This window comes from Amphimedon queenslandica, unplaced genomic scaffold, assembly GCF_000090795.2.
Source record: "Amphimedon queenslandica unplaced genomic scaffold, v1.1 AMPQUscaffold_13490, whole genome shotgun sequence".
Lineage (NCBI taxonomy): Eukaryota > Metazoa > Porifera > Demospongiae > Haplosclerida > Niphatidae > Amphimedon > Amphimedon queenslandica.
In genome coordinates, this window is record NW_003546274.1 from 233,754 (window position 1) to 247,526 (window position 13,773).

The 13,773-nt window shown below is 39.0% G+C and overlaps 3 protein-coding genes and 1 pseudogene across 3 annotated transcripts; 1 reads left to right on the forward strand and 3 right to left on the reverse strand.

Moving 5' to 3' along the window:
* Window positions 1–24: 24 nt before the first annotated feature.
* LOC100639016 (thioredoxin domain-containing protein 11-like) lies at window positions 25–1,758 on the reverse strand. Its single transcript, XM_019993677.1, has 6 exons — window positions 1,540–1,758; window positions 1,258–1,495; window positions 905–1,051; window positions 656–739; window positions 491–584; window positions 25–392 (listed from the first exon to the last, which is right to left on the reverse strand). Exons 1-6 carry the CDS (start codon window positions 1,722–1,724, stop codon window positions 199–201), a joined length of 942 nt encoding a protein of 313 aa, XP_019849236.1. The 5' UTR covers window positions 1,725–1,758; the 3' UTR covers window positions 25–198.
* A 37-nt stretch (window positions 1,759–1,795) lies between these two features.
* LOC100634513 (guanine nucleotide-binding protein G(o) subunit alpha-like) lies at window positions 1,796–6,074 on the reverse strand. Its single transcript, XM_003384463.3, has 9 exons — window positions 5,695–6,074; window positions 5,315–5,406; window positions 5,089–5,181; window positions 4,834–4,994; window positions 4,532–4,660; window positions 3,945–4,074; window positions 3,780–3,851; window positions 3,632–3,719; window positions 1,796–2,374 (listed from the first exon to the last, which is right to left on the reverse strand). The coding sequence occupies exons 1-9, from the start codon at window positions 5,816–5,818 to the stop codon at window positions 2,184–2,186; spliced, it is 1,080 nt and encodes a 359-aa protein (XP_003384511.1). The 5' UTR covers window positions 5,819–6,074; the 3' UTR covers window positions 1,796–2,183.
* A 55-nt stretch (window positions 6,075–6,129) lies between these two features.
* On the forward strand, window positions 6,130–8,203 carry LOC100639142 (kelch-like protein 20 pseudogene; annotated as a pseudogene).
* Window positions 8,189–13,747, reverse strand: LOC109580471 (delphilin-like). Its single transcript, XM_019993671.1, has 25 exons — window positions 13,615–13,747; window positions 13,434–13,523; window positions 12,560–12,767; window positions 12,199–12,353; window positions 11,974–12,128; window positions 11,820–11,918; window positions 11,574–11,747; window positions 11,351–11,516; window positions 11,232–11,305; window positions 11,046–11,188; window positions 10,576–10,998; window positions 10,336–10,529; window positions 10,206–10,278; window positions 10,032–10,097; window positions 9,835–9,962; window positions 9,705–9,773; window positions 9,556–9,642; window positions 9,420–9,488; window positions 9,299–9,373; window positions 9,102–9,231; window positions 8,938–8,990; window positions 8,813–8,884; window positions 8,587–8,751; window positions 8,459–8,530; window positions 8,189–8,414 (listed from the first exon to the last, which is right to left on the reverse strand). The coding sequence occupies exons 1-25, from the start codon at window positions 13,726–13,728 to the stop codon at window positions 8,220–8,222; spliced, it is 3,249 nt and encodes a 1,082-aa protein (XP_019849230.1). The 5' UTR covers window positions 13,729–13,747; the 3' UTR covers window positions 8,189–8,219.
* Between the last annotated feature and the right edge of the window lie 26 nt (window positions 13,748–13,773).

Consider the following 13,773-nt stretch of genomic DNA (forward strand, 5'->3'; position numbering starts at 1 on the left):
GAAATCAGACAAGAGGTCAATTATATTGGAGAATCCTACACTTTGATTTAAAATTGAGTACTATTGACTTTAATCAGTTTTGCAAAAGTTGAAATTTGATACTCTTTTGGTAGCATATTACAGTATCATACAATGTAGACTTTTATTACTATTAAATTACCATTACCTGGTATCATATAATCTTAGCTATTATTAGAATTACATATTACTATACCACACATCTGTTGCTAGAGAGATTACTAATAATATCACTGAAAATATCCTAACTTTTTTTGGTTCGTGTATCGATAGGTGCTGTATTGATGGAGGGAGAGAAAGGCTCAACTTTGAGGCTAAGACCTTATCACTCACAACAGCAAACAATGGAGCAATCCTTAATCCATTATAGCTACCTAAGAGGAAGGGATGGGATGACAAGAAGATAGAGAGAGAGGGGGAAGAGAGTGAAAGAAAGTGTTGTGATGTGTGAGGTATTCATTCTATTGTCTACTTGTTCTTGTTGATAGTAAGCTAGCCATGTAGTAGCCAGTAAAACCAGGTGGTTGTGGTTTAATGGAGAAATTAAAATGAGCAACCAACAAAGACTGTAGAATAAAAGAAAAACCACTTCATGACACCTGCAGCCTTAGCCATTCACACAAATAATGTACTGTACCTCTTCACTGGCTAAGATTTCTTGAAGCTGTTGGACTGAAGTGATGTAGATAAATGGATATAGGATCCTGTGAACATGTTTCTCCTTTGAAAAAAAAACAAAAACATGAAAATTAGATTATATAAATCAGTAATGAATAATAATCCCATTAGGAAAACACAATGTACATGTACATAAATATTAAATTACATCCAAGTATTTATTATATGTGCTACATGTACATGTACATGTATGTGTGTTATTATTTACTAAAGCTGTCTTTGATTTCTTTCCAAAGTACTCCATCTTTTCGTTTGTGTATTTGTGATACACAAGAATACGAGGGTAAGGCCAAGTCTCTTCGTTCTGACGACACAAACCACCGACCCTCCAACAATCAATCCCAACAAAAGCAACCTACAGTACATTATTATTATTATTATTATTATTATTATTATTATTATTATTATTATTATTATCATTATTATTATCATCATTATGATAAAATAGAAAGAAGTAAGTAAGGGGCCTAAGAGACAATTATTATTATTATTATTATCATTATCATTATTATTATTATCATTATCATTATCATTATTATTATTATCATTATTATGTCTTACATTTGGTGTGTCACTAAAGGTCTGAGCTGTAGATGTGAATTGAGGAGCAAAGGACTGAGAATGAGAGCACCATCGAGCATACATCATTGTCACTACAACATCAAACCCACCAAGAACCCTAGTCAGGTTATAGGGCACTGAACCATCTTTAACATCCACAACAAAGGAGGAGGAGTCATTGGAGAAGACACTGGGGAGCTCATTAGGAAGACTATAGATCTCTTCTGTTCCTGCAGTACTGCGTAAGAACTAGGGGTACTTCAATGAATGGTATTGTAATACTTGAAATTGGAGAAAATTAAAGACAGGGCCAGGAAGACGATCCTTGCCAGTACCATGGCAGTTGCTACGTGTAGGACAGCGTTCAGACGAGGCCTAGAGACCCTCCTGGCTTCCTTCCTCTCTTGAATAGGCTCTGGAGACACTGGAAACTCGTCAGAATCATGGGCAGGAACAACCTCACTCATTGCCAAGAGAGAGACTTGACTTCATCACGTGGGTGCGCATTAATAAGAACAATGGCCCAATTGATTATCGGTTTAATGATTTTATACGTTGTACTAATTTAAGTTATTCATAATAATAATAATAATATTAATATTAGTATTATTACCATTATTGATACGAAAAGTCACACAAGATAAATTATAACAACAACACAATACCGGACTGAATCAACAAAGAAAGAGAGGGAGAGAGAGTGAAAGCAAAACAGTAACATTAATGGTTATTCATAATAATATATATAATCATTATAGTTAGTAGCACGTAAAGCTGAATAGTGTAAGGTTCAAGAGTAACACAAACAAAGAAAGAGAGAGAGATCGCAAGAGAAAGAAAGTCTATAATATTATTATGACATGAAGAGAGAAAATCGTGATACTATAATAATAATTATTACTACCATAAAACTCTCTCCTTTCATCTTAAAGAAGGTTTGCTGCTTCAAGATTCTCTCTTATAATTGTATCCAGTACAACTTTGAAGACGACACGAATGTTTGAGGTGTCAGTGGCAGTGGTGAAGTGAGGATAGACAATCTTGCTTTTGTTCAAGTTTCTTTCCATGAACATGGTCTGAATGAAGAGAGCAGCTTGTTCCACATCTCTCTCAGGACCTGGGGAGAGAGAGGGGAAAGAGGAGGAGAGAGAGAGAGAGGAAAGAGGAGAGAGAGAGAGAGGAAAGAGGAAGAGAAAGGGGGGGGGAAGAGGAGCAGGGGAGAGAGAGAAAGGAAGGAGAGAAACGGATACAGTCGGTGATTAAATTTGTTTTTCATTACAAAAAAGTCATTTTTAGGGAATCAGTCTTTGAAAGGGACTGTGATGAAATTGTCATTAATACTGAAATAACAAACAAGAGCTACACATGAGACAAACAGTGATAGAAGCTCACATCTTAAAAATGACACCGCAGGCAGCTGCACAACACTTTACATATACATTTACATGTACATTGTGGATTTAAATTGCAGATATAGGAGGAAGTAAAAATTACACAAAGAGATCAGTACAGTATACACAGAATCCTTATCATTACACTTTCAACTATACACACATCATAAAAGATTAGGAAGACTAATTAATAAGTACAGGCAGTGAATTCCTTCCATAAGAGAGAAACACAACTGTACAAATGGCCATCATCTAAGTGAGGTCCAGACCACATAAAAATAAACAAAAACCCAATGCCTATACCAATACACTAGCTAATGCAATGGACATGAAGACAAAATCAAAACATGGCAAATCAAATTAAACTGAAGGCCATCGCACGCAACATTTAACAGCCTTGTTCCACTAGAGTATAAAGAAAATTGGCAGCAAGCTTATACATGCTTAGCTTTCATTAGCCCTTATATTAGAAGGGTACACTCACTCAATTGCTGGCTACAAGCTGAAACAAGTGTTATGTGCTATACTCATGCTTCATAGCTACACACAAGTACGTGTGACTTCAGCTTTAAAAATAAATTAGCTTTAAAAATACATTTTGTTTCAGAAAGTGCTAATGACATATTTAACAATTACCACCTCTGGGATACATTAAAGCATATACTGTAAATCAACACAAATAAGGGCACCAGTACAGGATAGCACAGGCAAAAGCATGCACACACAATATAATGCAAGACAAAAGTAGATGTATATGAAACACAACTCTAATAGTCTAATAACAACAACAGGTGACAATTAAATGTGGATTCTTCAGTCAGAAATTCGATACTGTTCTTTACAAAGTACATGCATGTACTGTATTTATTACACATGAGCTCATAAAGACTAAAATTCAAATTATTACATATATGAAATTTACACCCGATTAATGTAGGCACTACTATATTACATCACATGACATCACTGCGAGCCACACCTACCTGTATACTGAGGAAAGAAGAGGCGTAGGTGTCTCTCGGCAGTGCAGAGCTTCTCACGGAACAGATCAACTTTGTTCAAGAACAGTATCTGGGATTAGATTAATGGATAAGAATGTAAACATGTATACTCAATCCGTATAAGGTTCACCATTGATGTCTTGATAAAAAACTTGTTATTACAGATAGCTTGGAAGAGATTGAGGGACTCCTCAAGACGGTTCTAAAAACAAGAGGCCATGCAATAAATAGCACTTCAATATAATCATTTCTCTTCTCCTCCCTCCCCCCCCTCATCTCTCTCTCTCTCTCTTACAGTCTTCCCATCTTCAAAGAGTGTCATGTCATATCCACTCAGAGCACACACAAACAAGACAGCTCTCACGTCATCAAAGCATTGGATCCATTTCCTACGCTCTGACCTCTGGCCTCCTACGTCGACGACCCTGAAGCAATTGAAGGAGAAGAATAAAAAATAGAATACAGTGTTTATATGTTGATAAAAGTTAATGCAAATAGAAAACAAGACAGCATTAGGAATGCTTCTTACTAAGAAATGTTTATTGGAAGAAGAGGCAGACAAGAATGATATAATATTACTAACTTAAAGAATAATGGTGAGTAATTAGGCATGCATGATCAACCATGGTATATATTTCCTACTATTGACTGGATTACCAACTCTTGCTACTACTATTGAATGGATTACACTAATTAGGGGAGTTTTACAATCCACATAGCAGGTGCAGATTTACTATAAATTAAGTGCAACTATTACAACATGGAGTCCAAGAACATATAAAATACAAATAATTATACTTACGTGTACGTGTACATGTACACACCCTGTACATGTACTACGCAAAAATATCACACCTACTACCATGTATTCAAGTTCTTTACCTGTAAGTCAATTTCCCGACTTTAAATGAAGTCTCAATGATTCCTGTTGTCTGGACACGCGAGTGCAACACGTCAAGCTCGGTGGGGGTGTAACCAGGAGTCAATATGCGCTCAATTTCAGAGAAATAGCTACATGATGTAACAGGAAAGATCTTAAACATTTAATCAGAATTTTAAACAACAATAAAGACATAACAAAAGTACACGTATAATCATAACTCATAGCATTCACAGCTGTCATTTTAAAGCTTTATAAGTAGACCATTGATCATGTCATTTTTTAATTAATTTAATTAACTCACTAAGGGGCGGAGTCATTGAGCTGGTACTCGTAGGCCCGAGCATAGCAGTCCTTGACTCCCTGGTCTGCCCATAGGCTCTGGAATGCATCAATGACTTCTGCAGGAAGAGCATCATAAGTTGGTAAACTTGTTATGACATTTAAAAGAACTTCAGCCTTCTCCTATAAAGAGACAAAGAGAGAAAGAGAGGGGGGAGGGAATTATATCATGTGCAATATTCAGTAACTACGAGACTGTGCCATTATTTTGACTAACCTCGTTATCAGGGTTATCGAACTTCATATCCAATTTGGGCATGTTTTGAATGACAACGCGGAGAGAGGAAGCAAGGTTGCTAAATATAACAGGCTGTACGTGTGAACCAGGAAGAAAAATAATAACATAATAGCAACTTGTTTAATTAATAAATAAGGAGTCAAATCTTCCATCTTTAGTCTCACTTTCTCCTCTCTCTCTCTCTCTCTCTCTCTCTCTCTCTCACCCTGTAAGTTTCCAGCTCTTGTGGTGTGAATCCATCTCCGTGGATAATTTTCATTTGCTTCACAACAGTACTCTTACCAGATTCACCAGCACCTGGAGAGAGGGGGGGGGAGGAGAAGGAAAAAAGAGGCTCTTGGAATAACTGTTACATTACACCTAGATGCATCACCTCCACCCACACACACACACACACACAGTCACTCACTTGTGGCTATTTTTAGTAACAACACAGCTAGATTCTAATAATACACAAACCACTAAACCCATTTTAATCCCATTACATTATTTATACTTGGCTGTACACAAAACGGGCACATGTGTACAATACATGCATGTACATATACATCTACATGTACTGTATATTTTCACACACCCACTTACCCAGTAAAAGGATTTTCACTGTGTTTTCATACTCTTTTGCAGCCTTTCTTAAATCACGTTCTATCTCTGTGTTCCTCTGCTTTTGCTCTCTTTCCTCAGCACTGACGCTCATACAACCACCCATGACTCTTTATTTGGTATATTCTCCTTTGTTATTTGATTTTCGGGCCCTTGATGACACGGCGGGTGTAAAGCGGAGAGAAATCTATCCTATATCTTGTTGTCTGTCTTTCACCTCTTAGACAGGTCCTTGAGGGTAACAAGAGAAGACACGAGAGGGCTTTCTTCTTTTCAAAAGTGTGAAGAAGAGAAGGAGAAGTTGCTGTGGTTGGTTGTTCGATTTGCCAGATTAGTGACGTGACCACACCTATCGAGTCAACCAGTATACGGAGATAAACAAAGCCGTTAAACTCTATTTCAGATGGGTGTGGTTAACGTGTTGACCACACCCATTTAATAGTGTTTATCGATTGTCCTTCATCTTCTTTCTTCATTCTCTCTCTTTCTTTCTTTCTTTCCCCCTCTCATGGAATGGCTGATCACATGTCAGTCCCCGGTGATCTAGATGGCCCTTGTTCAACTCTAACCACCACACAACCGGAGTCGCCAAAGATTCCGTTCCACAAGAAAATTCTACTCAAAGTTCACCAATTGCGTTCCAACAGGAGACTATGCGATGTCGTCCTGAGAGCCGGGGATACCGAGATACCCTCTCACCGCTCCATCCTCGCCGCTGTCAGCTCTTACTTCACTGCCATGTTTACTCACGAGTTGATGGAGAGCCGCCAAGAAGTGATTGAGATAAAAGACATGCCTGGCCACGTACTCTCCTCTCTCATAGATTTCGCCTACACTGGCGATATAGAGCTAAATGTTGACAATGTCCAGGAAATACTCTCTGCATCGTCTCTTTTACAGATACACGAAGTCCAGGATCTCTGTTGTTCTTTTCTCATGAAGCAGCTTGACGTCTCCAATTGTCTCGGGATTAAGACTTTTGTTGAGGCTAATGGCTGCCCTCAAAAAATCACAAGCGACATAGACAGATTCGCCTGTCGTCACTTTCAACAAGTGGCCATGGGGACAGAGTTTCTGAGTAGCTCCTCGGAGAACGTTAGCTCTCTCGTGTCAAGTCTTGATCTCAAAGTCTCTAATGAAGAGGAGGTGTATACTGCCGTCATTGAATGGATCAAACAAGACCCTGAGGAGCGCAAGACCCACCTCCCCTCCCTCCTCTCTCACGTACGTCTCCCCATGCTCTCTGTGTCTTACTTAATGGAGAAAGTTGATACAGAGCCTTTAATTCGAGATCAGCCAGAGTGCAGGGATTTACTGGACGAAGCGAAGAGACACCACCTCTTGCCCCATCAGAGGGACATACGATCCCCTATCCCTCGTTTTCACCCACGCAAGAGTACAGTCGGTATCCTTTATGCCGTGGGTGGTAAAGAATCCTCGGAGAGCATCACCCGATCGGTTGAGATATACTCTTTATTGGATGACAGCTGGACTGAAGCTACTGGTATGATAGTGCGCCGACAGCAATTAGGTGTGGGCGTTTTAGATGGCAAAGTTTACGCAGTGGGCGGGTCTGATGGTTCTCTGAGACTCAGCAGTGTCGAGTGTTTTGATCCGGCGACTAATTTCTGGTCTTTCGTAGCACCCATGGGTACCTGTCGCTCTGGAGTGGGCGTGGGTGTACTGGGCGGGGCCATGTGTGCTGCAGGTGGTTACGACGGTCGCTCATGTCTTAACACTGTCGAACGGTTTGATCCTGACAAGAATCTCTGGAGCAACATTGCTCACATGAGCACTAGGCGGAGCTTCCCGGGCGTGGCAGTGTACGACGGTCAACTTTATGTCTTTGGTGGGAACGATGGGACTTCGTTTTTAAGTATCGTTGAGCGGTACGACCCTCACATAAACCGCTGGCTTACCATACCCTCCCTTAACAAACCAAGAGCTGGGATAGGCGTCGCTGTACTTGGAAGTCAGATATTTGTTGCCGGGGGCAATGATGGCACCTCTCGCCTCGACTCTGTAGAGTTTCTGGACATTCGTACAAATGCCTGGCAAACCGTAGCTCCAATGAGATCGGCTCGTGATGGCGTCTCACTCTGTGCTCTGGGTAACCAGTTGATTGCTGTAGGCGGTATCAATGGGCCCTCTTATCTCCGATCAGCTGAGCTTTATGATCCTGTTAGCAACTCATGGGAGGATCTTAAGTCCATGCAGACGTGTAGAGCCGCGGCTGGTGTAGCTGTCATTAAATGTTGAAAACTTGTTTATAGACAAAATTGACTCGTTTATGATATTTATATTATTATTACTAGAGTGACTATTTGTAGCGAAACTAACGGAGTACTATTAGTGAAAATAACTGCATTATCATCGCACTCTCTCTATCTGTTTCTCTTTTTCTTTTTGTTGATTTTTTCCTATTGCATTCTATGCATATATTCATTGTTATTGTTTCAATTTCCTCCACTAGTTCTGTTATTAATTATAATATCAATGCTATATTATCAGAAAAAGGTCTCTCTATCAACTAATTCTTGATCTTCATCTTCATCCTCATCATCTTCAATTGTTAGTCCTGTTGCTGCTGCTAGCAGGACTTCTGATGAATCTCTTGACGCAAACTTCCTTGCCAGTTCGGCTCTAAATGGATCCTCCTCCTCCTGTCTGAAGGTTCTTGGCGATGACCTTTGACCTTTAGGCTACATTAAAATGAATATATGATCATACAAAAGTCGACATATACCAATTTCAATTGTTGTCTTCTCATTTTTTCCGACTCTTCATGCTCTGCCCTTTTAATGTTCGACAGCACTCTCTATATGTACATAGATATGGAGTACGTCCACTATATAATGTACAAAAATGCCTTACATCAAAATCAGTCATGAATGTAGCAAATATGATAAAGAATTCGTCAATTTGAAGCTTTGACGAGTCTTCCCCAAAAAACTGAGTGGCTTTACTGAATTCTGATTTCATTTGAGTATACAGCTTAATGAGTGAGCTCATTTCCTTTTCTGCATTCTTAATGAAGGGCTGCACACACAAGTGACAATAGATAAGGGATAATGGGTACATTTTGCATTCATTATCATACCGTCATGACTGCAGTGAATTGATCAGAGGGGTCAGAAGACCTAGCAATAGTTTGAACTGTCTTTTGGAGTTCCTATACACAATTGCACTATCATAAGTATGTGGCTAACAAACATCCTCCATTACCGTTAAGCCATCTTGAAGTTCAGCTACTTCTTGCTCCAATGTTTCACCAGAAACTGGGTAAGGATGAGAGAGAGAGAGAGAGTACAAGTGACAGGGAGAGAGTTAATGCAATGGGAATGAGATCAGAGGATGTTGTGCAATTGATAATGTGTAATTTACTACACCTCTAGCTGCCACTTTGACTGTTTTCAAATCGGTTGGGAAGTCCTGGACTAGTGGATATTTGTTGATAATAGTCTTGACAAGGAAATGAAGTAAAGTTGACTTTCCATCATTTGTCTTGTGATCCTTAAGCTAATGGAAACAGTCACAAGATTCCATTAAAGGTGAGTTCCAAAAACAACAAAAACACTTTCATTACTTTTGATATGAAGTGGATTCTAAACCCTTCAGCTTTGTACCCCACATTCATGTAATTCCCAATACTCAGCACTAGCTGTAAATGAGTTATAAAATAAGAAACATGAAGCAAAGTTTTTTACTTCAAATATCTTTTTTAGTTTTCGATTTTCACATAACTCTTGTGATGCAAGTATGATTGAATTGAGGTCCTATTCAGAATAAATAATAATAATAATAACAATAATAATAATATTTATAACAGTGCTCTGGCTTAACTGGTTTCACTTCATCCAACTTCTCAAAGAAATGAAGTTTAAAAATCATAGCTTGAAGCCTCTCCCGATACTGAGGTATCTGACTCATCTACATGTATGTAGCATTACAACAAAATGGACCTCCTCATCAATACTTGGCTATTAACTCACAATGCAGGAAAACTGGTCAGCAGGACCAAGCTTTGACATATCCTCATAATACTCCTTATATTCTGAGCACTATGTAAGTACGTGTATAATAATAACAATGATGATGATAATGATAATATTAAATGTATACTTCTTTTTTGTCTGGAGCATATTTCTCCATCTGCTGTAGCCTCTCTATTGAGAGTAAGTGAGTGTTGCATGAAAACACTGCTCTCCTTACATCATCATAAGAGACTCTTAAATGACCCAGCAGTATAGCTAGAAAAGGAATAATGGTTTACATGCACTGAAAACACACAAACACATGCTCATTGAGCATTTCCTTACATATGTTGTATGCTTTCCTTGGATCCAAAACTTTAAGTTGATCAATAGATTTGGTGCTATTAGCAGCTAAACAAAAACAAACATTGCATTTATATACACACACACATATGCATGCTCAAGGGCTGCTAATAGGATTCTGATAGTACCACACACAGGTGATATGTTAGCCCATACCTCTCTTTGGTGTTTGGCTTGAAAACTGATCATCAAGCTCAGAGTATTTCAATACCTCCTCTAAACCACTCAGCTGTAGAATTAAAAAAAAGATATCCGTTATAGTAATACTGTATATGATGTCTCTCACTTCTCTCCATATTGTTCCTTCAACGGTTGGTCCATGCAACTTGTCCCAGTTGACATGCTTGAACTTTGATGGTGTCTGGCCTTGAGCTCCTAAAGCAGGAGGGGGAGGAGGAGGAGGAGGAGGAGGAGGAGGGGGAGGAGAAGCTCCTGTTGGTACTGCTAGTGATGGAACCTTTGTTGATTTATTGGCTGTTTCTAAAATTATTCTTATTATTATCTTTATGTAATCATTATCACTTGCCTGATGATGATTGGGATTTGGTTTTTGAGAGTGTTTTCTTTTTTAGTGCATCAGCAAGAGACGTGGACGGAGGAGGTAGAGGGTGAGAGAGGGAAGAAGGAGGAGGGAGAGGAGGAGGAAGAGTAAGAGGAGAGAGTAAAGAGTGAGATGGAGGAGGAAGGAGAGAAGGAAGAGGATGAATATTTGAAGGAGTACGTGTTGAGTGAGTGAGGGAGGACGGGGGGAGGGGGGAATGAGAGGGAGGAGATAATGAAGAGGATTTGACAGGAAGAGTGTACGGAGAGAAAGGTTTCTCATTAGGTGGAATCGATGGCAGAGGACGACCAGAGAAGTGTCTTTCATTGAAGAAAGGTGAAGATGATCCAATTCTCGTATCTGATAGGCCCTCCTGCTGTCTGCTAGTAATGCCACCATATATGGTATCTGAAATTAAATTATGTTATGTAGTACGTGCGGATTGAATTACTAACCATGTGCAACTGCCTTTGATGCAAGCTGGTCGAACTCTGATTGACTCTCCTCGGGTAGTAGTTGGCAAATGTGATGAAAGAGAATGTGCTTCTTTGGCTCATTTAATACATCGTGCAATGCATCCACTAGCCCTGGAAGATCTCTATAAGAAAGGCAGTTAAGGTCTAGTTTTTCTTTTCCCTCACCTTGATTTTGAAAATTCTGTCAAACTGTGTCTCACTGACTGTCTCTCCTCCTTTATCAGCCCAACTCGTCCCATCTATGATAAACAAAGTCGCATAGTACATTCTTATAGTCTCATTACCTTTTCTCTCAGTGCTACATTCTGTGCCTTTACTTCACTGTAATAGTTGTCTTTTGCCTGCTGTGTAAAGACTCCTGCAGGTGTAGGAGGAGATGAACAAAGGAGAAGTGATGGATGAGATCCACTTCCTTTCAGTAGATGCACTACTCTTGAGTGTGTGGCTGACCTTTATAGTTTAAACAAAATAATAATAATTATACTACAGTAGCTCCATATGTCTCACCTAACATCTTCATTGTTGATTCCAATGATGAAATCCCCAGGTTCCACTCCAGCTCTAGCAGCAGCTGAAGCAGTATCTACCGATCTAATGTATACTGGAGCATTCCCACTCAGTGAGAAACCAAACCCACCATCACCTCTATGGACTATAACTGAGTGACAATCCTCTTCATTACTATAATAATGAGGGAGAGAAAAGAGAGTAAAGGAGAAGAATTTTGAATAAAGTATATCATCATTGCTTTACATTGTCGTAATTGTTTGTGAATGTGGTGTTTGCTTTTTGAATGGTTCATAAGAAAGAAGTGAATCAAATCTTGTCAAATCCCTTGGTTGAAGCAAAGTCCTGGTAAATTAATAAAAAGAAACGGGAAATGTATTCAAAGTATAGATGTACCTACCTAACATCAGATAGTATTCTTCTGTCAATGTCTGTTTCTAATAGCATGTACAAGCCCCGCCCAAAGCTTTCAATGTCCCTGTTGGCATAATAATGGTTGAGGAGGGCCAGTAGCTGTCTCTTTTTCGTCTCATCATCTTGAAAATAATAATTAAGCTACATATACAGCAAAAAACATTATAAAATTAATTTCAGTGAGAGACCAAGAGACAAAGCAATTGTATACCTTCTCATAGAAAGCTTTAGCTCTTCCTTTCTTTGACTTTCGTCTGCTCTTGATGCTAGCACTTCCTTCTGACACTACAACCAGTGACAATACTGACCCTGTTAATCTTATCAATTCGGAAACTTCTTTCTTTGATGTGTATCGAACATTAATACCTTTAAAGAAAACAAGAATCCCAAAGTGAACATACATAACCAAATATAAATACTACTATGCACGTTTTATGCACTGCATGCAATTTAGAGTCCAAATATGTTTGGTGTAAATAACTGAACATGAGATTCTTGCATGTCTGCATAGTGTAAAAATAATCTGATTCTTGCATATACACATTCAGTGCAATAATCAATTCTAACTTTACCATTAACTTCAAGCAAGAGGTCTCCAGATCTCAGCCCCAGTTCGTGTGCCGGACTATCAAAATCCACCGACCGTATGTAGACCGGACAGTCTCCTCTCAGAGTCAGACCAAAATCATCTTCCTTGTCTTCTTCTTCTTCGCTGGCCTCCTGTCGCCGTGGCAACTCGTACAGTCGCACGTGTGACTTTACCATCAAGCTTGGTGGGACCTAATTTAAGGAATGCCAAACAATATGTTACAGTAATCTATGCAGCAGGCCTGGGGCCAATTGCAATTGTAATTGAGGCTTAAGCTCGAACAGAATGTAATTGGAATTTTTATCAAAATTGAGATATCAGGGTACTGACTACTGTCTCCTCAATACAGATACAGGAAAAAATATTTTCAGCAACATTACATGATCATGTATACATGCACTGTATGCATGTAAAGTGAAGTATGACAGTCAGGGTTTCCCAGTATAGTTCTTCCCAGCTCATGAGGTGTGCTGTTTAGCTTGCTCAGTAGAGCTTTGTAGGAAACCCTGATCCATGGTACTTTGTCAAAAATGATTATCCTTTTTTATAATTTTTTCTGATGCACATACATGTACTATGTCGTGAACTGATTCCAATCAAGTTTGTATTTTTTATGAATTTCTAAAGTTGCTCAAAAATTAGGCCAAAGTCCATGTACTACAGTACAGGGATTTTGGCCGAATTTCGTCAAAAATGAAAAGGAGGGAAGTTTCTATTTTCATAATTTTTCTGATGTATATACATGTACTTATGTTGTGTAGAAAGTTTGAGTGGAGTTCAGTCAAAATTAAATTTGTTATGAATTTTCAAATTTTGTCAAAATTGGCCAATAACTTGACGTGGGGAAGAGCTATTACCTTTTCTGCTTTGTGTGCTCTAGCAATGACATCCTCTACACTCCATTCGCTCACGTCTTCTCCATCAAGTTCAACTAGCAGATCCCCTACCTGGAGGAAAGAAACATTAGTTTATTATACATAAAATATATACTAGTTTAAAAAACAGAGTATGGACTATTATTGCAGTATTCTTTAATACCTGTAGCCCGGATTCTTCCGCACTTCCACCATCTTCTACCCAGTCAATGATGCACGGAGCTCCATAGCTCATAGAGAAACCAAAAGCCTCAGGCCATCCTTCATTAGTAGCCATTTGAATTGTTCACACACAAATATCCAGCCCCACCCTATGTATGCA

What these genes read in the sequence shown, in the direction of transcription:
- LOC100634513 (XM_003384463.3), bottom strand. Translation starts at nt 5,818, where the DNA reads ATGGGTGGTTGTATGAGCGTCAGTGCTGAGGAAAGAGAGCAAAAGCAG. An exon ending in AGTGAAAATCCTTTTACTGG is followed by an intron (nt 5,407 to 5,694) that starts GTAAGTGGGTGT and finishes CCCTCTCTCCAG; the next exon opens with GTGCTGGTGAATCTGGTAAG. An exon ending in AAGAGCTGGAAACTTACAGG is followed by an intron (nt 5,182 to 5,314) that starts GTGAGAGAGAGA and finishes TCACACGTACAG; the next exon opens with CCTGTTATATTTAGCAACCT.
- LOC100639016 (XM_019993677.1), bottom strand. Translation starts at nt 1,724, where the DNA reads ATGAGTGAGGTTGTTCCTGCCCATGATTCTGACGAGTTTCCAGTGTCT. An exon ending in AAATCTTAGCCAGTGAAGAG is followed by an intron (nt 585 to 655) that starts GTACAGTACATT and finishes TTTATTCTACAG; the next exon opens with TCTTTGTTGGTTGCTCATTT. An exon ending in CTTACTATCAACAAGAACAA is followed by an intron (nt 393 to 490) that starts GTAGACAATAGA and finishes CCTTCCTCTTAG; the next exon opens with GTAGCTATAATGGATTAAGG.
- LOC109580471 (XM_019993671.1), bottom strand. Translation starts at nt 13,728, where the DNA reads ATGGCTACTAATGAAGGATGGCCTGAGGCTTTTGGTTTCTCTATGAGC. An exon ending in CTGACCAGTTTTCCTGCATT is followed by an intron (nt 9,643 to 9,704) that starts GTGAGTTAATAG and finishes ACATACATGTAG; the next exon opens with ATGAGTCAGATACCTCAGTA. An exon ending in CATTCATGACTGATTTTGAT is followed by an intron (nt 8,531 to 8,586) that starts GTAAGGCATTTT and finishes ATGTACATATAG; the next exon opens with AGAGTGCTGTCGAACATTAA.